We start from the raw sequence: 26,535 nt of genomic DNA on the forward strand, positions 1-26,535 counted from the left end.
TAATTTCTTTCTATTCTCTACCGTCTATCTCCTTTGGCTTCTCTTTTTTACCAGGCCCTATCCTGTCAGGCTTTCTGGAGAGTGAGGAGAGAGGGAACTTGATGTTGGAAGTGGGCGATAGGATAAAAGAGTGCAGGCATCCTTGATGGTTTGATCTGCAGGGGGGAAGGCAATAGGAGGTGGTGGTGGTGGTGGTGGTAGTGGTGGTGGTGGTGGTGGTGGTGGGTGGTGGTGGTGGATCATCCTTTACCTTGGTGTGTCTTTTTTTTTTTTTTTTTTAAGGATATGGGATTAAAAAGCCCCTGATATTATCACTTTGATGCTAAGGAATGTTCACACTATTAATCGTAGTTAACAGAATTGATTAATGGGAATAAAACTTTTCCAATACCTTGTCAGAATGAGGCAGACCATTAATAGATAAAACCTAAAAAAAAAAAAAAAACCCTAAAAAAAATAGATAAAACCTTACTACATGTTTCAACTTTGAGGATGGGAGGAACAAGAACCCTCCCCCCACCTTGTTTTTTCCTTCTGGAGAACGCCTGTGAACCTGAAAGTGAAGTGTAGTGGGTAGGGCTGGAGGCCAAGATGGATAGTCTACTTGTTTGGGGTAAATTTCTCCCTGTTTTTGTTTTTTTTAAAATATTTTATTTATTTATTCATGAGAGACACAGAGAGAGGCAGAGGCACAAGCAGAGGGAGAAGCAGGCTACATGCAGGGAGCCCCATGCGGTACTCAATCCTGGGTCCCCCAGGATCACGCCCTGGGTCGAAGGCGGCGCTAAACTGCTGAGCCACCCAGGCTGCCCTCTCCCTGGTTTTTGAGCCACAACTTCTAAAACTGCAGAAGTAAGCAATGGTAACTTTAGTTTTGTTTCCTTTCACATGGGAAGCGAGTGATCACATGAGGGCAGAAATACATCTGTGCATCCTAAGGATTTGGAGATATTCTGAAAACTGCATTGAACCTCAGAGCTTGCCAGGCTAGTGGTTCTGAAGCTCTTTTCAACCCTGGCTCCTTTTGAGAATCTGATGAAAGCTGTGGACCTTCTGCGGGCATAAGCACATTGCCTTTTACGATAATTTCAGTGAGTTCAAGGGCCTCTCAACCCCTTCCAGTTGACTCATTCATTCACTCATTCATTCAGTTAGTATTTATTGAGCACCTGCCTTGTGCCAGGCACACAGTTCTAAGTGGTAGAGATAGAGCCATGAACGCAGAAGAAAGACACCGTGGCATTCTTAGACCTTTTGTTTAGTAGAAGAGAGAAACAAACAAATGGGTAAAATATGTGATCTCTTAAAACATGACTAGTGCTTTGGAAGAATGATAAAGCAGAGAAGGAAATTAGGTGATGGAGGTGGGAGCTGCATTCTTTAATGAAGTGTAAGCTTTTATTTTTTAAGGGCAAGAAGTTTTATTTTTATTTTATTTTTTTAAAAGATTCATTTATTTTTGAGAGAGAGAAACTCAAGCAGACTCCACACTGAGTGTGGAGCCCCATGTGGGCCTCCATTTCATGACCCGTGAGATCATGACCTGAGCTGAAACCAACCTGAGCATCAACCGACTGTGCCACCCAGGTGCCAGGCAGATTTTTAAACTTGAAGTTTACTTGACATGTAATATTAGTTTGAGGTGTATGACCTAGTGATCTGACAGTTACACACGTTACTCAGGCTCACCATGATAAATGTAGTTACCCACTGTCTCTGCACAAAATTATACTATATTATCGATGATATTCCCCATACTGTGCTTTTCAGTTCTGTGACTTACTTATTTTATTTTAATTTTTTTGGGTGTGGGGAGTGTCAGAGGGAGAGAATCTCACGTAGGCTCCATGCCACCCAGCGCGGAGCCAGACATGGGGCTCAGTCCCAAGACCCTGAGATCACAACCTGAGCTGAAATCTAGAGTCAGATGCTCAACTGACTGAGCCACCCAGGTGCTCCCCCAACCCCGTGACTTAATTTATTTTACAACTAGAAGTTTACTTATCAATCCCCTTCATCCATTTCACCCATTCTCCTACACACCTCCCCTCTGGCAACTTCCAGTTTGTTCTCTGTATGTGTGAGTCTGTTTCTTTTTTAAATTTACTTGTTTTGTTTTTTAGATTTCTACATATAGGTGAAATCATATGACATTATCTTTCTCTGTCCAACTTATTTCACATAGTGTAATACCCTCAAGGTTCATCCATGTTTTCACAGATGGCAAAAGCTCATTCTTTTTTATGGCAGAGTAATATTCCATGGTGTATACATACCAATCTTCTTCATCTATTCACCTTTTTTTTTTTTAAAGCCAGAGTTTATTCCTATTTAAAACTGTCCAAGAGTCTTTAAAATGTCCACATCCAGAAGGATTTCCAGGTTTAAGATGGCATCACAGTTGGGTGGTGGCTGCCGGTTCCTCTGTTTCTAAAGCCTCAGAAGGATCCTTTGAAAATTTTTCTTGTATGGAAGTTGATGTCTGGTTTGCTTCATACATCAATCTGGTGAGGAAGAGAAGCACAATGTCAGTAACGGTCATTGTCATTGCAAGAGAAAAAGATGTATGACCTGAGAACAGAGCCATCCAAACATTGCCAAGTAACAATATCACTATTTGCAGCATAGAACAAATAGAAGTATATGCAGAATCTACTTGAAAACCCTTCTTTTTTAAAAATATTTTATTTATTTATTCATGAGAGATACAGACTGAGAGAGAGAGAGGCAGAGACACAGGCAGAGGGAGAAGCAGGCTCCTGCAGGGAGCCTGATGGTGGGACTCGATCCCGGGTCTCCAGGATCAGGCCCTGGGCTGAAGGCAGGTGCTAAACCACTGAGCCACCCAGGGATCCCTGAAAACCCTTCTTGAGTTAATTTTTGAAATCACATCCTCTGATTAGTAGCTCCAGAAGCTGAGGTCAGGATGTATCTTAGCTGGTATTAAATGCAATTCTTTCACAGCAGAAACCAGCAAACACCCTTCGATGAGATTATCCATTCATCTATTGATGAGACACTTAGGTTGCTTCCATATCTTGCCTGTTGTAAATATAGTTGACCTTTGAATACAGATAAGATATAATATGTGCTTGGCTGTTTATGTTATCAGTAAGGCTTCTGCTTAACAGCAGGCTATTACTAATTAAACTTTAGGACTGTCAAAAATAACGTGTTTTTTTTTATTTTTGAGATTTTTATTTATTTATTCATGAGAGACACAGAGAGAGGCAGAGACACAGAAGGAGAAGCAGGCTCCATGCAGGGAGCCTGATGTGGGACTCGATCCCAGGTCTCCAGGGTCACACCCTGGGCCAAAGGTGGTGCTAAACCATTGAGCCACCCAGGCTGCCCAACACGTGGGTTTTTGACCGTTCAGGGGTCACTTTGTTCAAGGGCCAATTCCAATACTGCAGTAAATATAGGCGTGCACATGTATCTTTTTAAAGTGTTTTCATTTTCTTCAGATAAATACCCAGAAGTAGAATTACTGGGTTATAGGATATTTCTGTTTTATTTTTTAGGGAACCTCTCTACTATTTCCCACTGTGGTTGCACCAATTTATAATCCTACCAGCAGTGCATGAGTTACCTTTCCTCCATATCCTTACCAGTACTTGTTTTTGTCTTTTTGATACTAGCCATTCTAACCAGGGTAAAGTGATGTATCTTATTGTGGTTTTGATTTGCATTTCTCTGATGATGAATGATGTTGAGTATCTTTTCATGTGTCTGTTGGTCATCTGCATGTTTTCCTTGGAAAAATGGTTATTCAGGTCCCCTGCCCATTTTTAAATTGGATTATTTGTTTTTTTTTGCTGTTGGGTTGTATGGATTCTTTATTTTTTATTTTTTATTATTTTTTAAGATTTTAAAATTTATTTATCCATGAGAGAGGCAGAGACACAGACAGAAAGAGAAGCAGGCTCCTTGCAGGGAGCCTGATGCAGGACTTGATCCCAGGACTCTGGGATCACGACCTGAGCTGAAGGCAGATGCTCAACTGCTGAGTCACCCAGGTGTCTCTCTTTATGTATTTTGGATGTTAACCCCTCATCAGGTAGTGATCATTTGCAAAGATCTTCTGTTCAGTAGGTTGCCTTTTTATTTTGTTGATTGTTTACTTTGCAATGCAAAAGCCTTTTAGTTTCATGTAGTCCCAATTGATTTAGTCTTGGAAGATTGTATGTTTCTAGGAATATATCCATTTCTTCTAAGTTGTCTAATTTGTTGGCATGAAATTTTTTGGTAGTAGACTCATATCCTTTGTATTTTCATAGTGTCTGTTTTAACTTCTCTTTCTTTCTTTCTTTTTTTTTTTTTGAGTCCTCTTATTTTTTTTATTAATTCTGGCTCAAGATTTGTCAGTTTTGCTTATTTTTCACAATTTTCTTCTAGTTATGACTTCTTTCCACTTAAAGAATTCCCTTTAACATTTCTTGGAAGACTGATTTAGTGGTGATGAACTCCAACTTGTCTGTCTTGTAAACTCCATTCTCTCCTTTCATTCTGAATGATAACCTTGCAGGTATAGTATTCTTAGTTGTAGGGTTTTTTTTCTTTCAACTCTTGGAATATATGGTGCCACTCTCTTCTGGTCTGCAAAGTTTCTGAAAAATCATCTTATAGTCTTATGGCTTTACCTTGTATGTAACTGTTTGCTTTTACATTGTTGCTTTTAATATTCTCTATCTTTAATTTTTGCAATTTTAACTATGTGTCTTGGTGTGGAACTCCTTGTTTTCATCTTGTTTGGGGCTCTCTGTGCCTCATGGACTTGGATGTCTCTTTATTTCCGTAGGTTAGGGAAGTTTTCAGTTATTATTTCTTGAAATAAGTTTTCTGCCTCTTTCTGTCTTCTTCTGGGACCCCCTGTAATGCAAGTGTTATTACACTTGATGTTGTTACTTTTCTCTTTCATGTTCACTTAGTTGCTTTCCATGACCCTGTCTTCCAGATTGTTGATCCATTCTTCTACATTCTTTAATCTGCTCTTGGCCCTCTAGTGTATTTTTTGAGTTACTATATTTTTCAGCTCTGACTTGTTCTTTTTTTTAATATTTTTTATCTCTTTGTTAAAGTTCTCAGTCCATCCATTCTCCTCTAGTCCAGTGAACATCTTTATGACCATTACTTTGAACTCTTTATCAGGTAGATTGTTTATTAGCATTTATTTTGCTCTTTTTCTGGGATTTTGACTTATCATTTGGATTATATTCTTCTGTCTCTGCATTTTTGTCTGCCTCTCTGTGTTTGTGTCTTTTCTAGTAAGTGGCTCAGCTGTGTCTCCTGGTCTTGAAAGTAGCAGCCTTATGTAGAAGGTGTTCTGTGGTCTCCAGTAGTGCAGTAACCCCTGGTCACCAGAATCAGGCACTCCAGAGTGTTTCCTGTATGGGCTGTATATGCCTTCCTGTTGTGGTGGGGCTGCTGTGGCTCTACGTGCACTGGTCAGTGGGGTCAGCCCTCAGCTTGCTGTCTTCAGAGACTGGCTATGACTGTTGTGGGTGCATTGGTGGGCAGGGTTTGCCCCCTACACACTGACTGAGAGGCCTTGCTGTAGCCACTAGGGGCACGTGACTGCATGGAATTAGCAACCCCCTTCTGAGGGAAATGCTTTGGAGGGATGGTGGTTCAACCCCACTGGGTTGAGGGGAGGCTGATATTGGCTGAGGCTGCCCACAGGTGTGGAAGGGTGATAGTGTCTTTGGAGGGGTGATGGTCCCAACTGGGTCTGCCCATAGGTATGGGACAGCAGTAGTCACTCTAGATGTATGGCTGGGTCTGATTGAGGCTACCTGCTGGTGTGGTTGGATGGGATCAGCATGGATGTGTTAGATGGGGTGGGTCTGCAGGGGAACAGATCTGTGGGGCAAACAGTGCTGACAAGGTAGATGGAGAGGGTCAGGATTGGTTTCCACAAGTGTCTGGCTAACTAGGCTGAAAGAAGGCAAGAAACATGGCACCCAGCAGCACGTCCATTCCCAGAGAAAGCTCCTGCAGATCCTCGCTTCTCTGGCACATGTCTAAAGTTAGTCAGCAAATCTGGCACTTTTCAAATTGCTGCTTCCATGGTGCATTGGGTGGCGTGATACAGTGTACCAGCCCTTTAAAAGTACAGACTCAGTTTCCTCTATCTCTGGCTGTCTTGGAGTTAAGCCCTGCTGCTTTTCAGAGTTCTCAGAGCTAGGCCTCTGATTTTCAAGGCCAGACGTGGAGACTCATCTTCCTGGTGCAGATCCCCAGGGCTGGGGGTGTCTGATTTGAAGCTTGACCCTTACTTCTCAAGGAGTGGCTTCTTGCCTGTGATCTCTCCCTTTTGTGGGTTGCTGCCATGCCAGGATTTTGGTTCCTTCTGGGTCTCTTATGTGGCCTTTTCTTTGTCCTTTGCTGTGGGAAATCTGCTCTGCCGGTCTCAGGCTATTTTCAGAGTGAGTTGCATTATATGTAGTTGTTGCCTTTGTGTATTTATGGGAGGAGGTGATCCTTGGATACTTTTATTCTGCTATCTTCTTTAGCCTTTTTTTTTTTTTTTAAGATTTTATTTCTTCATGAGAGACACAGAGAGAGGCAGAGACATGGAGAAGCAGGCTCCTTGGGGGAGCCCGATGTGGGACTCCACCCTGGGACTCTGAGATCACACCCTGGGCTGAAGGCAGATGCTCAACTGCTGAGCCACCCAGGGCATCACTAGCCTTTTTTTTTTTTTTTTTTTAATAGAAAATGTCAAAGGAGGGGCACCTGGGTGGCTCAGTCAGTTAAGCATCTGACTCTTGATTTCATCTTGGGTCATGGTCTCAGGGTCATGGAATCGTACCCCATATGAGGCTCTGTGCTGAGTATGGAGCCTGCTTGAGATTCTCTCTCCCTATCCTCTGCCCGTCCCTCCACCCCCTCCCACTGCCTATGCTCTTTCTCAAAAAAAAAAAAAAAAAAAAAAAGAAAAAAAAAAGTAAAGGAGGTCTCAGTATGCACCACTTACATTCAGCTTCCTGTAACAGGAGAGAGAGAGAAGACATCTTTATCTTATTCCAATACATTTATTAGTTCTTTTTTTAATTTATTTTTATTTTTTATTTATTATTATTTTTTAAAGATTTTATTTATTCATGAGAGACACAGAGAGAGGGAGAGAGGGAGAGAGGGGGCGAGACACAGGCAGAGGGAGAAGCAGGCTCCATGTAGGGAGCCCGATGTGAGACTCGATCCCGGGTCTCCAGGATCACGCCCTGGGCCGAAGGCGGCATTCAACTGCTAAGCCACCCAGGGATCCCAGTTCTTTTTTTTAAACCTGCACCTTATTTCCTCCTTGTTTCCAGTTAAAGTTAAGAACTAGGTCAAATGCATATTGACTTCTTTTATTTTCTTGTGTAACTCCATATTTAATCCCTTTAAATTGCCAAAATTATTAACTTTCATCGACTCCTAGATATGTTAGAGTTCTACATTTTCCAGAAAAAAAGAAAATCATGTAGAGAACACTTACTTCAGATCATTGGGTGAATTCAGAATTTATTCAGATTTCTGGAAATTGTTTTTGTTAGACATGGTGGGGGCTAAAGTTTAATAAAACTTCAAATTATTATTTTGGGAAGGATATAGGGACAATATATATATATAGGATTATAATTCCTATATATTATGCAGTTTATATCCATATAGTAGATTATATTGATTTAGGTATGTACATATGACAGGGTTTTAGGAGGAAGATAAAGTACAAAAGGACAGGTCTGAGTACAACGAAAATTGGTCATCAGCAGAGCTAAACAGTGTAGTTGGCTGGCCAGAAAACTGTTTCTTTCCTTGAACCGTTTGTGATATCTGCCTTGTCTGGGTCTTTATAGCAGCATGCCCGCCAGTGTCTCCCAACAGGCTTTACGTTGTTCTGATGCTGTCATGGCTTTGTTCTTTCGGAGTCAGCTCGGTGACTTTGGTTGGTGTTGTTGATCATCGTGACCAGGAATCAGAAGGGACCATTGGAGCCCTCCAGAGAAGGAGGGAAGCAGAACCTCCTGAGGTGCCTTAGTTGGAGGAGGCTGTCCTCAGCCACCACTGCTGTGGAAGCGAGTGGGGACCAGTCACATCCGAGTGTGAGGGAGACGTGGAGATGAGGTAGCATGTCATGGGCTGGTAGGAAGAGAGGGACACCAGGAATCTGGAAACCAGGCTCAGGTTCAGATACCTCCTTGAGGATGTGGCTTTTTTTTTTTTTTTTTTTTTTTTTTTTTTAAGAGGATGTGGCTTGATCTGTATCACAATCTTAAAGGTACTCAATTTTTTTTTTTTTTTTTTTGGTCCCTAAAGTTAAGACAGTGGAGGTCGCTAGAATTGTTTTAAGGTTCACATGATGCAAGACAGTACTTTGAGGGGATCCCTGGGTGGCTCAGTGGTTTAGCGTCTGCCTTCAGCCCAGGGTGTGATTCTGGAGTCCCTGGATTGAGTTCCGCATCGGGCTCTCTGCATGGAGTCTGCTTCTCCCTCTGCCTGTGTCTCTGCCTCTCCCTTTGTCTCTCTCATGAATAAATAAAATCTTAAAAAATAATAAAATAATGTGTTTCTTGGGACGCTTGGCTGGCTCAGTGGTTGAGCACCTGCCTTCAGCCCAGGGCCTGATCCTGGAGACTCGGGATCGAGTCCCACATCAGGCTCCCTGCAGGAGCCTGCTTCTCCTTCTGCCTGTGTCTCTGCCTCTCTCTCTGTGTCTCTCATGAATAAATAAATAAAATCTAAAAAAAAAAAAAAAAGAAAGTACATTGAAAATATCACGCACTCTTCCGATGTATAATACTTGGAAGAATAGAGTGGTGCCCTTTGAAAGAATGAAAAATAACAATTATATCTCTGCTGTGGTATGCCTAACAGGTTACTTTATTTAAAAAAAAAAACAACATGTACACAGTTTTTTAAAAGTCATAGTGCTAAAAGGCTTATCAAACAAATATGAGTCCTCTAACGAGCGCCTGTCACTTGTCCTCCTTCTCTGGAGGCCACGGCTTGCAGACCTTTGAGCTGTTTCCTCAGGAGCTTGCCTTCATCTTCATTTCTCTTAATCCATTGTAGTAAGAACACTTGCCATGAGGTCTGTACTCCCGAATTTTTCAGTGTGTGGCACGTTACTGGTAAGCGTAGGCGCAGTGTGCAACGTACCTCCAGGGCTGCTTCGTTCTGCTTGTCTGGAACGGTGGGCCTGGTGGTAGGAGCTGCACATTGCCCTCTCGCCCCAGCCCCTGGCAGCCGTCATTCCACTTGTTGATTCTGTGAATTTAACTGTTAGACCCCAACCTGTGGAACCATGCTGTGCTTCTGCATTCCTTCGTGTGCAGAGTCAGGTTTCCCTCCCGCCTACTGCCCCATCCCTCCCCTGTGGGTCGACTTGGCCTCCCCCTTTGCTGTATGCACTGCTGGGACTATCACTGGTTTTCATTGATGAACCAAGCAATGTACCGTGGCCATGTCGCCTTTTTTTTTTCTTTTTTTAAGATTTTATTTTATTCATGAGAGACACAGAGAGAGAGGGAGGTAGAAACACAGGCAGAGGGAGAAGCAGGCTCCGTGTAGGGAGCCTGACGGGGGCCTCGATCCCAGGTCTCCAGGATCACACCCTGGGCTGAAGGCAGGCACTAAACCGCTGAGCCACCCAGGCTGCCCATGTCTTCTTTCTTACATGCCCCCCCCACCCCCGCCCGCTGAGGTTAGCAATACTTTATTTTTTCATCTGCTTAACTTCATATGTAATAGTAACTAATCATTCCCCCCCATTCCTTTTTCAACTGCTTTCCTGAGGAAAGACTCTAAGCTGGTTTCTCGGCACCGGGTTCTTTCTGGGCTGACAGCCCTCCCATTTCCCTGCATGTTTCCGTTCTGGAGTCTTCCTTCACCACCATCCTGGCCCCTTTGCTTCCTTAGTGCCTTTTACTGCACCCCACTTTTTCCTCTTTCTTGGCTGTGTTCTCATTTTGGTGGAGCACATTCCTAATCCACTTCTTGAGAAAAGGGTACGTGGAAAGTCAGTTTTCTGATAACTTAATTATCTGAAATGTCTTTATTATAATTTTTTTGGCCTTTTAAAAACTTTGGTTGACCCACAATATTGTATTGGTTTCAGGTGTGCAACATAGTGATTTGACAACCTATATCTTGTGCTACGCTCACCACAATTGTACCATCTGTCATCGTAATGCTGTCACTGTATCATTGACCATATTCCCTACATTGCATCCTTTTTTTTCTGTGACTTCTTCATTCCATAACTAGAAGCCTGAATCTCTCAGTCCCCTGCCTCCATTTTACTCATCCTCCCAACCCCCTCCCCTCCAGCAACCATCGGCTTGTTCTCTGTAGTAGGGTCTGTTTCTTTTTGTTTGTTTATTCCTTTGTTTTTTAGATTCTACACGTAAAGAAATCATGTGATATTTGTCTTTCTCCGTCTGACTTACTTCCCTTAACACAATACCCCCGAGGTCCATTCTTGTGGTTGTGAGTGACAAGATCTCCTTCTTTTTTAGGCTGATTATACATTCTGCGTTTTCTTTGTCCATTCATTTAGCAGTGAACATTTGAAGTTGCTTCCATGTATTTGCTATTATAAATAATGCTGCAGTGAACATAGGGGGTACGTATATCTTTTCACATTCATGTTTTCATTCTCTTTGGATACATACCCAATGGTGGAATTACTAGATTATTTGGTACTTCTGTTTTTAGTTTTTTAGACGCTATTTTCCATGGTGGCTGCACCAATATACATTGCCACCAACAGTGTATGAGGATCTCCTTTTTCCATATCCTTGTTATTATTTGTTATTGGTCTTTTTCATTTTCACTATTCTGAAAATTTCTTATTGGTCTTTTTCATTTTCACTATACCAGGTGTAGGTGATATCTCATTGTGGTTTGTTTTGCATTTCCCTGATCATTATGTTGAGGATCTTTTCATGTGTCTGCTGGCATCTATATGTCTTTGGAAAAACATCTATTCAGGCTCCCTGCCTAATATTTTTCTTTGAATTATTTGTTTTCTTGGTATTGAGTTTTATAAGTACTTTATGTATTTTGGATACATCATTTGCAAATATCTTTCTTTTCCCATTCATTAGGTTGCCATTTCATTTTGTTGCTTGTTTCCTTCACTGTGCAAAAGCCTTTTATTTTGGTTTAGTCCCAATAGTTTAATTTTGCTTTCCTTTCCCTTGCCTGAGGAGATGCATCTAGAAAACTCTGCAAAGGCAACATGTCTAAGAGATGATTGCCTATGTTTTCTTCTAGGAGTTAAATGATTTCAGGTCTCACATTTAGGTCTTTAATCCATTTTGAATTTACTTTTTTTTAAGATTTTATTTATTCATGAGAGACACACAGAGAGAGGCAGAGACACAGGCAGAGGGAGAATCAGGCTCCTTATGGGGAGCCTGATGCAGGACTCAGTCCCAGGCCCCAGGGATTAAAACCTGAGCCAAAGGGAGATGCTCAACCACTGAGCCCCCCAGGTGCCCCAGTTTTCTTTTTTTGTAGTATGTTTGGTTTTGGTATCAGGGTAATGCTGGCCTCATAGAATGGAAGCTTGGAAGCTTTTCTTCTTCTGTTTTTGCAGTAGTTTGAGTACGATGTTAACTCTACTTTAAATGTTTGGTAGAATTCAGGTGTGAATTCATATGGTCCTGGACTTTTGTTTGTTAGGAATTTTTTGATTACCATTTCAGTTTTGTTACCAGTAATTGGTCTATTCAGATTTTCTATTGCTTCCTGATCAAGTTTTGGAAGATTCTACGTTTGCAGGAATTTATTTCTTCTAGATTGTCCAATTTGTCAGCATTTAATTTTTTGTAGTAGTCTCTTTATATAATCCTTTTATTTCTTTCTTTCTTTTTTTTTTTAAGGATCCCGGGACTCATGGGATCACGACCCAAGTCAAAAGCAGATGCTCAACCACTGAGCCACAAAGGTGCCCTTTTTGTTGAAGTTCTCATTGAGTTCCTTTACTCTTCTCTCCAGTTCAGTGAACATCTTTAGAGTCATTATTTAGTCTTTATCAGGCATATTGCATATTTCTTTCATTTAGATCTTTTTCTGAAGTTTTATTTGAACATGTTCTTTCATTTGGAGCACATTACTGATGTCTCCCCATTTTGCTTGACGTTCTATGTTTGTTTCTAGGAATTAGGCAAAATACTTCTAAATTTGAAGGAATGGCATTTGTATGGTTGTCCTCTGGGTAGACTATGTGTTTGGTGACTTTGGCTAGCTGGAGATGTAACTAGCATGGGCTGGGGGTTCTGGGACACTCTGTGCTGGGGTTGCCATGGGATAGTGGGCTCAGGGCGCAGTGAGGTGGTAGGCTGGCTAGGGAGCCCAGACCCTGTTCCAGTCCATGCTATTAAGGGGGAATATAAACTGTGCTGCTGGGCAGCCCATCTGACCTGGGGGAGAGTGCCAGCAGCTCCTCTACTGTTTGTCAGGGTTCTAGGGCTAGTTTTTCTGTATTCCAGTTGTTCTTTTATTTATTTATTTTTAAATATTTTATTATTTATTTATTCACAAGAGACACTGAGGCAGAGACAGAGGCGAGGGAGAAGCAGGCTTCCTGTGGGGAGCCTGATGCAGGACTTGATCCCAGGACCCCGGGATCACCTCTTGGGGTCTGTCTTCTCTTATGTAGAAGCTGTTGGGTCAGCCCTAAGTTCTTCAGGAGGAATTACTCTAAATTCCTATAGTCACCATCTTGGACTGGAACCGTGTTTCTGTTCTCATTCTTACTGGTTAGTGTGGGTATAGAATTGTTGTTTGGAAACAGTTTTCCCTCAGAATTTCAGAGCATTACCTCCATGACCTTCTTTTTAGTATTGCTGTGGAGAAGTTCAGAGCCATTCTCAGTCCTTTGTGTGACCTGTAGGTATTAACACTTTAGAAGCTTTGAAAATATCTTTTTGAAATTTCCCCCGTGATGTGTTATATTTGTTGGTCATGCTCAGTGCTTTGTGGGCCCTTTAGAAAATGTGGAAAATCTGGGATACTTGGGTGGCTCAGCAGTTGAGCCTTTGGCTCAGAGTGTGATCCCAGGATCAGGGATCGAGTCCTGCATCAGGCTCCCTGCAGGGAGCCCGCTTCTCCCTCTGCCTGTGTGTCTGCCTCTCTCTCTGTGTCTCTCATGAATAAATAAATAAAATCTTTTTTTTTTTTAATTTTTTTTTTTTAACTTTATTTATGATAGTCACAGAGAGAGAGAGAGAGAGAGGGGCAGAGACACAGGCAGAGGGAGAAGCAGGCCCCATGCACCGGGAGCCCGACGTGGGATTCGATCCCGGGTCTCCAGGATTGCGCCCTGGGCCAAAGGCAGGCGCCAAACCGCTGCGCCACCCAGGGATCCCTAAAATCTTTAAAAGAAAAGAAAATGTGGAAAATCTGTTTCCTCCAAAATCTCCTAGGAAATTTTGAGTATTTCTTTGAAATTTTCCTTTCCTCATCCTTTCAATTTCTAAAGCAACTACCAATTGTATTTTGGATCATCTAGGTCAATCTTATGTAATTTTCAATTTTTCCTGTATTTCATGTTTTTTTTTCTTTCTTTTTTTTTTTTTTTTTTTTATGATAGTCACACAGAGAGAGAGAGAGAGGCAGAGACACAGGCAGAGGGAGAAGCAGGCTCCATGCACCGGGAGCCCGACATGGGACTCGATCCCGGGTCTCCAGGATCGCGCCCTGGGCCAAAGGCAGGCGCCAAACCGCTGGCCACCCAGGGATCCCCTTTTTTTTCTTTTTACATTCTGACAGATTGAGGAAATCTGTTTCATTTTCATTTTATTTTAAATTTTTAAGATTTTGTGTGTTTATTTGAGAGAGAGAGAGAGTGCATGCAAGCTCAAGGGGGTGGGGAGGGAGAAGCTGACTCCCCACTGAGCAAAGAGCCCAATGCGGAGCTCTGTCCCAGGACCCTGAGATCATGACTTGAACCACTGAGCCACCCTGGTGCCCCTATTTGTTTCATTTTTAAATACTTCAGTATGTGTCTCAGAGTTTTAAGAGGTGGATACAATGTCACAATATGAAAATGTTTTTTAAAAAATAGATTTAAAAAAACCCAACCACTTCAGTTGATTAAGTGTCTGACTTTGAATTTTGGCTCAGGCCATGATCTCAGGGTCAGGCTCTGTGTGGGGTGTGGAGCCTGCTTAGGATTCTCTTTCCTTCTCCCTCTGCCTCTCCCTGCTCACTCTCTCTTTCTTTAAAAAAAAAAAAGAAGAAGAAGAAAGAAGAAAGAAGAAGAAAGAAAGAAAGAACGAGTGCTTTAGGATATTAGCCATGCACAGAAATAGGGCTGTGACTAAAGACAGGATAATGTCAACAGTGGCTATAAGCTCTGCAGACTGATGTAATGGGTGGGTACTCTTCTTATCTTTATATTTTCCTGTATTTTGCAAATATTTTATGAAGGGTATTTTATAATCAAGGAGAAGTTTAAAAATATTAAGCCATTTTGATGGATCTGGTATTCATAATACAGATAGCATGGCAAAAATATAAAACATTAGCATCAATAATTGATTGCATTGGAAGTATTTGGGTAACGGCTCAGTCTCTATTCAATGTTAACATAATATCATCAAAATAAATATGAAAAAGAAAAATCTCTTTTAAATCTGAGTTGCAACGTATACTTTCAGTTGGAAGGAAAGGCTTAACTCCAGTCTTAAAATGTGATTTTATTTTTTAAAGAAAACATGATTTTAGCAGATTTGTATCAAATCTTTCTCTTGTCTACTACACACACATATGCTTAAAATAGTATTAATAAGAGCATAGGTTTCACTTTTTTAAAGTTAATGAAATTTATGCCATGGAAACAGTTACGGTTTAATGAAAAGATAAGGTCTTTAGAGCCAGGAAGACCTGTGAGAACGCACATACTTGCTGTGTGACCTGGGTGAGTTTCTTAGTGACCCACCCCCACCCCCCCACCCCCGCCCCGCATCTGGGTATCTGTAAAACGGCGGTGACATCTGCTTCCATATACAGCATCTGGCAAAGAATAGTGGTTGAATGCACATTAGGATTTTTTTCCTTTCCCCAAGCAAAGTAAACATTAACTAGTGTCCTGGTTAATTATGGGCCTAGGGATTTTCCCGTTTGCAGCTTTAAAAGAGGAAGGCCAGCCAAGAAAAGTCCTTACCTAGTAAAGAAGATGCCAAGTGCTTGGTTTCTTCAAATAAACAATTTCTCTACCTCCAATTTACATGCTTTTTAAAAATTTTATTTATTTATTTTTAAGGATTTTATTTTTTTAAGTAACCTCTGCACCCAACATGGGGCTCAAACTTACGACCTTGAGATTGAGTCACATGCTCCATTGACTGAGCCGGCCAGGCGCCCCACTACATGGTTTTTCAAACTCTGATGATCAGGATCAAAAAGACAAATATTTTTTGGAATCTCAGTTGTAGACTCTCTTTCTTTGAGTTTTATGGGATAGTGGTGTTAGGGATCAGATTCTTTCAAATAAGGTGCATTTTTGTAATCGGCTTAGAAACACAGTGTGCAGAAGGAAACATGAAGGTGTGATTGCTTAGGTTCACATGTCAGGACTTGGCCTTTTTTGAAAAAAAAAAAAAAAGGGCTTTGTTAAGCTGTAATTCACATGCTCTACAGCTGACCTGTTTTAAATGTACAGTTCAGTGGTTTTCGGTACATTCAGGGTTGTGCAACCATTCCCACATCTAATACATTTTTACTAACCCAAAAAGAAACCCAGTGTCCTTAGTCATCAGCCCCCGATTCTCTCGCCCTTCTCCAGCCCCTGGAAATCACTAATCTGTCTTTTGTCTCTATGGACCTGCCTGCTGTGGACACTTCACATAAACAGAACCAAGGATGGCCTGCTGTGGCCCTTGGTGACTGGCTTCTTTCAGTGCTTTACCTGGTTAATCCTCTGTTTCGATAGCAGGTGAGGCTGCCAGAGGCTCTCGCTACAGGTTTCCTTCCCTCCCAGCAGTCTGCAGATAATGCAAGATAGTGAACTTCAAATGGCTTTTGAACTTACAGCAAAAAAGAAAGTGCAGCACCGTTTTCAGGGAATTTTGTTAACAGATATTTTGATGCACTGTTTAAACATGATGCTGCTTAAGATTTTTAAAATGGTTTTAATAAGATAATCCAAGCTCCACATATTCAAAAAATATCATTTGGTGTTCTGACTTATTTATATTCCCATGAAACGATCACCACAGTCAGGATAATGTACATTAGCTGTCATCTCCAAAAGTTTCCTTGTGTCTCCTCTGGGATGTTACTTGTTTTTGAAAAAATACGTATTAAATGAGATAATATTTAGGAGTCAGTGGTGAGAGGCAGTATGTGTGAAGGCTAGCTGGGGTGACCTCGTGTGTATGTCATCACTGTTTTCTCCTCTGTTAAATGAACATAGTTAATAGGAGCTACCTGCAGTGTTATGGTTGGTACTGGATTAATCTTTTTTTTTTTTTTTAAGATTTTGAGAGAGAAGAGAGAAAGCATGAGCAGGGGGGAAGGCAGAAGAAGAGGGAGAGGGAGAAGCAGATTCCCCACTGAGCAGGGAGCCCAATGTGGGGCTTGATCCCAGGACCCCTTGAGATCATGTTTGAGTGGAAGGCAGATGCTTAACTGACTGGGGCACCTAGGACCCCTCTGGTTGGTACCAGCTTAAACATTATTTTTGAAGAATAGTTAGTGCGGTATTTAGCACTCCATAAATGATAGCTCTTGTCAGTGTTATTTTGTGTTAAAGTGCTTGACATCCTCGATTCATCATCACTATCAGGTGCCTAGCATGAGGCTTGTAATACGTGGCAGCTTCCCAGGTGATATTCATTCCCTCCCTCTTTCCTCCTTCATTTTTGAAAAGGTCACCACATGACATTCATTATTCTACCAACTTTGAGAACTGATTTGAAAAATTTACACTCCTTTATCTTACAAGTTTCATCGAACACATGATGTGTTCATCACTGCCCTTTGCGTTGGGTACTGTGGGTGGTTCCAAGTTGAGTAAGACACGAGACACATCCTGTTTACCACAGTTTGGGCAGGATGTCCACGGAAAGTGCACGAACAAAGTGGCAGGGACGGTGGGTGCTGGAGTGATCATCCCTGTCTATGGAGACTCAGGGTACACAGATTAAGTTCTCAAAGGGATTAGAGGCAAGGCATTGTAACCTGAGAAACGGGATCAGTATTGTGCGGGGCTCTCAAGCGGTCCTGGTGTAGGTGGGACACAGGCCTGCAGGAGTTGGGTGAAACAGCTGGAAAGGAAGACTGGGGGTTCCACGGGTCGGCTTCCTCCTGGGCTGAGGAGGGGAGATGGGTTTTGTCAATCGGTGGAGAGTCTGTAAAATGTCCAGGGAGAGAGCTATACTTAAGTAGACTCTTTCTGAAGTGGCTCTTGTGTACGGATTGAGTGTGAGAGTAAGACAGGTGAGCAATCAGGGAGGACTTCAAAGTGTCTGGATAGTATTCAGGTTCTAAACTAGATTTATGGCTATGAGAAAAGAAACCAAGTAAAAGCGTCGAGTTGGTGCCTGACCAGTTGTCCAGGTTACGGTTTCTTTCCCCATCTGGAATACTTACACAGTGCCGACAGCACGACAGCCGCTCCTTCTCCAGTCCCCGCAACAGTGACGTGTGAGTACAGTTGTGCCCATTTTTCAGATGAGGAAACTAAAGTGTAGAGTGGCTAAGAGGCGGCTTTGCTGTCCTCCACCTCTGCTGCTCCTGCTCTTCCCCGGTCGCAGCCCTTGTCCCACTCAGACCATCTGTGACTTCTCGGCTCTCCTCCACTAGCATCTCCCCACACTTGCTCTGACTGCTGTCTCTGCTGGTCATCTGTCATCTGGGCAGCTGTTGTCACCCATTCTGGGTCATCATTTACACTCCAGAGGGGTTTTTCTTTAAACCTTACTTGGGACAAGTCTGTTTTTTTTTTTTTTTTTCCCGATTCATTTATTAGTGCGTATGTGCACATCAGGGGAGAGCAGAGGAAGAGAATCTCAAGCAGACTCCCTGCTAAGCACGGGTCAGATGCGGGGTGCAATCTCACGACCCTGAGATCATGACCGGAGCCAGAATCAGGAGTTGGGTGCTTAACTGACGGAGCCACTCAGACCGGTCTCTCCTCCATTGACTCCCCCTTTAGAATGCTTCCTGTCTCTGGGTGGACTACAGCATTCTTACTGTGTTCTGATCCTTTACAGATTTTCCCCTGTCCCCAAACGCCATGTTCCCGCTTGGCTCTGTGCCTTTGCTTGGGCATTTTCTGCACCTAAAACGACCTCCTTCCTTTTTTCTGGCATCATGAACTTCATCAGTTCTTCTGCAGCTCACACAGGCTCCTGTGTCCGATGCTTTTGGCGCCTGGGCCCTTCATTCCTTCTCATTGGCTGTCGCACATCTTGTATGTCCCCTAATTACCCGATGCCACATTCCCTCTGTATTGATTTGCAGCAACTTACAAATATACGTAGGGGAGTCAAAACCTGACGGATGAACGTAGGAGAGCAAGTGCACCGTCAGTGCAGAGAAATGCAGGCACGATCAAAGTCGGTGGAGCAAGTCTTGAACACACGTCCTGTCCGTGCCCTGTCCGTGCGGGGCCGGGCCGCGAAGCACCTTGCCCCGAGGGACCCTGGGCGCCCTAGAGCGTTAGTGTCAGAGCGAATGGGTTAGACGGGGGGGGGGGAGGGGGGGGGGTCCTACGGGACAGCGGGGGGGGGGGGGGCAGAGGTTTAGGGCCGCCTTCCGCCCGGGGCGTGACCCTGGGGACCCGGGATCGGGCTCCCTGCAGGGAGCCTGCTTCTCCCTCCGCCTGGGTCTCTGCCTCTCTCTCTCCCTGTGTCTCTCATGAATGAATAAAATCTTAAAAAGAAAAGAAGGCAACGGTTTTCTAAGCGCCAACTGACCCTGAGGCGGACGTGCTGCTTGATCCCGCCGCCGCGGAGCGTGAAGGCCCCCGGAGGCAGCAGTAGGGCTGCTGTGCCGCGGGGACTGCGTCGCCCCACCCGCCGCGGCCCGGGGAGCGCCCTCGGGGACCCCGCGGCTCCCAGTCGGCCCCAGGGTCCCAGTCGGAGGAGGCGGCCCTGCCTGCCCGAACGGGGCTGCACATCTTCCCGAGGCCGCGGTGGGGTGGGGGTGGGGGGTGGGGGGCTTTGCCGTGGGCCGAGCAGCCCAGCCGAGGCCCAGGCGCACGTGTCACTCGGCTGCGCTGCCCGCGCCCTCGGCTCAGCTTCCCTGGGCAGCGCGTGCGCGCTCACGTGCCAAGCAGAACTCCCACCGCCCTCCTCCCCCACGCCATCCCCCCCCCCCCCCCCCCGCTCTCCCTCCTCCCCCTGCCCCCCTCCTCCCCCTGCCCCCCTCCTCCCCCCCCCCCCCCCACCGCCTTTCTTTGTCTCTCCCGCCGCTGCAGGAACTCGACAAGGAGCTCCCGGTGCTGCGGCCCTACTTCGTCGACCGCCCCGAGGCCGCGGGGGTGAGCGGGGCGGGCCTGCGGGTCACGTGGCTGGGCCACGCCACGGTCCTGGTGGAGATGGACGGGCTGGTGCTCCTCACCGACCCGGTGTTCAGCCCGCGCGCCTCCCCGTGGCAGCGCGTGGGGCCGCGGCGCTTCCGGCGGGCGCCCTGCTCGGTGGCCGAGCTGCCCGCGGTGCACGCCGTCGTCCTCAGCCACAACCACTACGACCACCTGGACTGCGGCTCGGTGCGCGCGCTCAACGAGCGCTTCGGGCCCGAGCTCCGCTGGTTTGTGCCCCTGGGCCTCCTGGACTGGATGCAGAAGTGCGGCTGCGAGAACGTGATCGAGCTGGACTGGTGGGAGGAGAACTGCGTGCCCGGGCACGACAGCGTCACCTTCGTCTTCACGCCCGCCCAGCACTGGTGCAAGAGGACCCTCCTGGACGACAACAGGGTTCTGTGGGGCAGCTGGGCCGTCCTGGGGCCTTGGAGCCGGTTCTTTTTCGCTGGAGACACTGGCTACTGCTCAGCTTTCGAAGAGATAGGAAGGAGGTTTGGCCCTTTTGACCTGGCAGCTATTCCCATCGGAGCGTACGAACCGAGGTGTGTAGACGCGGCTCCGGAGCTCTAAAGCACTTGCGAGCTGGGGATGTCCTGTGAGGTCATCTGTGACTTTTTTTTTTTAAGATTTTTTTTACTTATTAGAGACACACACAGAGAGAGGCAGAGACACAGGCAGAGGGGGAAGCAGGCTGCATGCAGGGAGCCCGACGCGGGTCTCGACCCCGAGACCCGGGGGTCACCACCTGGGCCGAAGGTGGCGCTAAACCGCTGGGCCACCCAGGCTGCCCTCAGCGGATTTTCTTAATCTATTAAAGCATCTTATTTGTAATTATGAAATTTTTTCCTTTGTCACAATATATAAAGATCATATATATAGTGATGATCTAATGTGTACAGGTTATGCAAATCCCTCACAGAATTCCCCTTTGCTGCTTGCATTGCAGCTGTCTTGTTACTAAACTGGGAGAAGGCCAGGAGCACAGAATTTGCTTTAAGAGAATTAAACTGTGGGAGCCTCTACTGTGTAATCCATTTCTTTGGCCAGTACTAACAGTTTTAGAAATAAGAATATCAATGAAATTTAAGAGTATTCTATAAATGTGCAACCATTACACCAACACAGCTTTCAATAGTATCCCTGTGGGGGAATCTCCTCTCACTGTATTCTATCCAAGCTGGTTAGGAAGTTTTGTTTTTATGTATTTTTTGTTGTTTTATTAAAAAGTAAGCTTGTGCCCAACATGGATCTTAAACTCACGACCCCAAGATGAAGAGTCATAAGCTCTACTAACTGAGCCTGCCAAGTGCCGTAGGATGTTGTTTTTATTGTAACTTTCACACCAAAATAAAAAAATTTAAGTTATTTCATATAGACATGAAGGTAGAAAGGCATATGTCCATCCCTTTGATTTGCTATAGGACTTAAAAAAGAAATCAATAGAAATACCAAAAACTATCTGCATCTTGTCCTGTATTCCCAGTGTCAGGACACAGGGTGAACAGTGCTTCTCTAATCTGCTGTTGAGTAGAACACAGTGGCTTTGTTTCTAGGTTCCCATGGGGCCGGCAGCTTCTAACAGTAAATAACAACCTTTTAGCTCTTGCAGATGGATGAACTTTTCCATGGTGTGTTCTAAAAAATGCAGAAGCACCTGTTGAATCTGGGTCCATGAGTCTTAACCGCAGCAGAGCGGGCAGCAGCAGAGCTGAGATACACATTCCCAGCAGTGGGTAAGGCTGGGGTCCACAGGCCCCTGCCTCCTGAGCTCTGCTCTTCCGTAGGCATCGGGCAGCCTTAGGGCAGTTTCCACACTCTCTCCCCATAATCCCCCTACTCTATCCTCTTCTTGCTGAATCCTGCACCTCACTGTTCACTTGTATTTTTATTTATTTTTTTATTATTTTATTTTTTATTTATTTATGATAGTCACACAGAGAGAGAGAGAGAGAGAGAGAGAGGCAGAGACACAGGCAGAGGGAGAAGCAGGCTCCATGCACTGGGAGCCCGACGTGGGATTCGATCCCGGTTCTCCAGGATCGCGCCCTGGGCCAAAGTCAGGCGCTAAACCGCTGTGCCACCCAGGGATCCCCACTTGTATCATTTTTAAATAAAACCCTTGAATAGTATTTTTTTCCTCCCAGTCTTTAGCCTGTCCTACACTAAGTTTGGTTTGCTTTTTGCTTTAGCAAGTTAAAAAAAAAATAGTTTCGGTAAGTTATCAGGTTCTCTTTTGGTTTTTAGTTCTTTACCCATTATTTAATTTCTTTGATTCATACCAGGATTGTAAAATATCTACTTTTTAAAAATAACAGTAAGACAGATCTTCAGAATAAATGGTCAGTAAAATCAAAGACCCGTGAAACATCTTGCCTTCCAAAGGGGAGTTTGGCTTGAGACTTAGCTATTGCATAGCAGTTTGTATTAGATTTTTCTTATTTTGTTTCCAGCAGAAGAGTGACTCAAAAGAGATGGTTTTGCCTGTCTTACTCTTGTGCAGAACCTTTAAAGGTTGATTAGATGAAGTAGCAATTAGAATTTATATTTCAAAACCAGAATTAATAAATTGCTATTTTATCAGGTGGTTTATGAAATACCAGCACGTGGACCCAGAAGAAGCTGTGAGGATTCACATTGACGTTCAAACAAAGAAATCTGTGGCTATTCACTGGGGGACTTTTGCCTTAGCAAATGAGGTGAGTGACTGTGATAAAAATAACTTTGGTTACGTGTTGGACCTGAAAGGGTTCAGGCATCAGCACACCCTACATGCAGTGTGCTCAGAGACCAGACTGAAATCAGAACCTGCACGGTCCTACGTGAATTAGAGGGATTGATCACTTTTATTAGAAAAACAGTATTTATATACAGTAAAAAACATAACCCCTCAGTACATGCTGTGCTTTTGGCTTATTTCTGTAAATGAAGCATCATTTATAGAACAAAAAATGTGTATAGTCTTGGAAAATAGGGAAATGAACCGATTAGGTCTTCCCTCTCAAGGGGGCATTTATTCTAGCAGAAGATGTAAGGTGTGTACATAACTCTAAAACAGGTGTTGATAGAAGTGCTTTGCAGTGGGACAAAGTGGTCTCATGACTCATGGACTGTCACTGATTTGGAGGGGGTGGGGAGGGACGGCTTCATGGAAGAGGTGACATCTGAACTTGGCTGTGAGAAGGCAGGAAGGCATTTCAAGAAGAGGAAGGGGAGGGAATAGGCTTGGAGGTAGCAAGCAAAGGGGGTGTAGTGAAGAATTGGTTCAGCCAGAGTATGGATGTGACATGAGGGCCATGGGGGAAGTAAGGCTGGACAGTTTGGGACTTTTTAGGAATATGTTATTCTTCCAGTAATGAACAGTGATGGAGTGCTGCGTGCCAGGTGTTGGGATAAATGGTGGTTTTTCTCCCTAGACTAACACAGAAAAACTGATTTTTTTTTTTCCCCTTTAGGTAGTTGAATCCTAGAACTTAGCTATCAGCCAGGGTTCTGGGATAAGCAGAGCGATAGCAAAAAAAAACATCTTTTCTGGATCCAGGGTCTGCCCTAAGCAAAATTTAGAAACGGGTGGTTGAACTTGGCTTCTACTTTGCTTTGTGTGGCCTCTTCCCCACCCCAGGGCCGCTCTGCAGCAACCCTGTTTCCAGGCTGTTCCTAGGCACTCCCTCTGCCCTATTTCTGGCCTGCTCTCTCCCTAACTTGTTCCGTAGTTACCTAACACACTGCCTGCCCACTCCCTCTGGCCCCGTCAGAATTCCCACCCCACGATGCAGCAGCCTTTGAGCCAAGCAACAGAGGGGATGGAATGGAGTGAATAAATGAAGGACCCCAGGGCCAGGGAGGATGAATAACAGGATGATGCGTGTGTACGTGAAGGGGGAATTGGGTACTGGTTTCCTGTGACCTGCCCTACCATTTGGTGGCAGTGTCTTATTGTTTGTGTGTGTATCATGTGCATCCATTCCACGTATATAGATCTAGATATGTGTGTGTATGTTCCATATATTATCTACACAGAGACTTTTATGAAGTCCTACTACTTTATTAAATCTGTTCAAAGATGGGGCACCTGGGTGGCTCAGTGGTTGAACGTTTTCCTTTGGCTCAGGGCGTGAACCCCGGGGTCCTGGGATCGAGCCCCACATTGGGCTCCCCACAGGGAGCCTGCTTCTCCCTCTGTCTAGGTCTCTGCCTCTGTCTCTCATGAATGAATAAAACCTTTAAAAAACAATTAAGGGATCCCTGGGTGGCGCAGCGGTTTGGTGCCTGCCTTTGGCCCAGGGCGCGATCCTGGAGACCCGGGATCGAATCCCACGTCGGGCTCCCGGTGCATGGAGCCTGCTTCTCCCTCTGCCTGTGTCTCTGCCTCTCTCTCTCTCTCTGTGTGGCTATCATAAATAAATAAAAATTTAAAAAAAATAAAAAAAAATAAAGAAAAATTAAAACCCCGTTCAAAGAGAAGAATCAGGATGATTCCTAGACTTTTAACAAGTCATTGGGAAGATGGTCATGCTCTTTACTGAGATGGGGAAGAGGAGAGGCTAGAAATCTTTTTCTCTTTCTTTCTTTCTTTCTTTCTTTCTTTCTTTCTTCTTTCTTTCTTTCTTTCTTTCTTTCTTTCTTTCTTTCTTTCTTTCTTCTTTCTTTCTTTCTTTTTCTTTCTTTCTCTTCTTTCTTTCTCCACCTTTCTTAATGAAACCTGTAACTCAATCATAAGTCTTAGCAATTTAGAATGTGTTCATACTTTGACATTAGATGCATAAACCTGAAAACTATGAGTTTGTTAAATTATAAAGATGACAGAATTTGGGGGTATTTACCCTATGAGTAAGCACTGTAAAATGATTTACATAAAAGTAGTTCTAATAGCTGCTTACTAGACAGCAGACTGAAGAGGTCTTTAACTTGGCAACACTGAAAAATTGTGTGTTGGTTTCCTGTGACCTGCCCTACCATTCAGTGGTAGTTTCTTATTCTGTGTGTGTATCGTGTATACACACACACACATATATAGCAAAATTTAATTTATCTCAGTAATTATGAATGAGTTTCCTACATGATGAATTTAAGCACTAAGACTTAAAAATTTACTGGTTTTGGTGGAAACAAATTTCAGGCATCACAGAAGATATGTAACTTTTGAACATATCCTATTGGAGTAGATCATAAAAGAGTGACCCTCTAAAGGGAATTTATGAGTTGTCTGGGCTGCTTCCCTAGTGCCGGGCACTTCCTCTACTCCTTCACTCTTACCTCTCTAATCTGCTGTCTTGCTGTATGGCTCTAGGGCATTTCCACCTCCCTCGTGGGACTGAAGTATACTTGCACAATGAGATTGCTATCAGTCACTCAGAAGGCTTTCTTGCCTTCTAAGGTTACTTCTAGATGGCCGAAATACCCAACAGACCCATGAAGAAACTCAGATAATGCAACGTCAAAATCCACACTAAATCAGAGCCAATTAAGTGATTGATGAGCTACGAAAAGTACTAGTGTAGGGTGATTGTATAAGGGTGTCATTGTCCAAGACTCATAGGGCATTGGGGTGTGCATGAGGTGTGTGTGTGTGTGAATTAATTAACAAAGCACGTTATTTTTCAGTGGGAAATTTCATCCTTTTCAATCCCCTCATACTAACATTTTGAAAGGGAAATGCTTTGACTTAGGTTGTCAAAGTTAAAGTTACACTTTATGGGTGATCTATTAGTAATTTCCTATATGATTCAGAAGCGTACAAGGGAGGAGACCCACATGGCCAATACCTACCTGACAGACCACCTTTCTTAGGCCACAGAAAACTTTCCTGATTTTCCTAGTGCATCACTGGCTGTCCCTTTTTGGTCACTGCTAGTTCCCCTCCTGGGGAGTGCCCTTGACTCCATCTGGGCCTCTTCCCTACTGGGTCACTCCCTTGAATAGGGATCTTTTCAGTCTTATGGCCAGTGGTCCGTTGTACCTTTCACTCCCAAGTCTCTCCATAATCCATGTTTATATATCCAGCTGCCCACTTGACATCTCCACCTGGATGTCCATTAGGTACCAAAAACTTGAGTTCTGATCTTCCTTCAGAATTTTTACTTCTCAGAAAATGGTTCTTGTGACTCAGGTCAGAACCAGGACTTCTGTCCCCCATCCTGTTTTCCCTGCATGCAGTCAGCTCAACCTTCAGAATATGTATTTTTAAGTAATCTCTACCCCCAACATGGGACTTGAACTCATGACCCCAAGATTGAGAGAGTCACATGCTCTACTAAGCCAGCCAGCCCCCACCCCCCACCCCCGAATATTTCAGATTTGGACTAGTTTTCACAATTTGACTATTTCTACTCTGTCGTTTCCAGTCTGTTCTCAACACTCTCAAGGGCAGTGACCTTTATGCCTTCAATGTGGTCAGCTTCCCTCCTATTTGGCTCCCACAACTGCTGGCAAAGCCCCATGCAGTCCTGCTCCAGGTCTTGGGTCAAACATGGCCTTCTCATAGAGGATCTCCTAGCCTGTGGTATTTTTTTAATTTTTTTCAAAAAGATCTTATTTCGGGGCACCTGGGTGGCTCAGTGGTTGAGCATCTGCCTTTGGCTAGGTCGTGATCGTGGGTCCTGGGATCGAGTCCCACATTGGGCTCCTCACAGGGAGCCTGTTTCTCTTTCTATGTCTCTGCTTCTCTGTGCCTCTCATGAATAAACAAAATCTTTTTTTTAAAAAAGGATTTTATTTATTTGACAGAGAGAGGGCATAAGCAGGGGGAGCGGGAGCAGAAGGCTCCCCACTGAACAAGGAGCCCAACACGGAGATGGATCCTAGGACCCTGAGATCATGACTTGAGCCTAAGGCAGACACTTAACTGACTGAGCCACCATATATCAATGGTATAGCCTGTGGTATTTAAAATTAAAGCTCCATCCACATTTATCACCCCTCTGTATTTTCTCCCCACATTGTGTTAACCACTCTGAGAACATCTTCTTATCCATTTCTTATTCCCATTTTGTTCTATTATTAGAACATAG

The 26,535-nt window shown here is 44.1% G+C and overlaps 1 protein-coding gene across 3 annotated transcripts in view; it reads left to right on the forward strand.

The window, feature by feature from the left end:
- NAPEPLD (N-acyl phosphatidylethanolamine phospholipase D) overlaps nucleotides 1–26,535 on the forward strand; it is a 63,772-nt gene that overhangs the window by 32,982 nt on the left and 4,255 nt on the right. For all 3 annotated transcript variants that reach the window (XM_055300994.1, XM_055300995.1, XM_055300993.1), the window contains exons 3-4: nucleotides 19,424–20,070; nucleotides 22,110–22,224. In XM_055300994.1, coding sequence (XP_055156969.1) covers nucleotides 19,424–20,070; nucleotides 22,110–22,224 — 762 coding nt within the window. The remainder of the gene's footprint in view (nucleotides 1–19,423; nucleotides 20,071–22,109; nucleotides 22,225–26,535) is intronic.

The sequence above is a fragment of the Nyctereutes procyonoides genome, unplaced genomic scaffold (genome assembly GCF_905146905.1).
Source record: "Nyctereutes procyonoides isolate TBG_1078 unplaced genomic scaffold, NYPRO_anot_genome, whole genome shotgun sequence".
NCBI classification, from domain to species: Eukaryota; Metazoa; Chordata; class Mammalia; order Carnivora; family Canidae; genus Nyctereutes; species Nyctereutes procyonoides.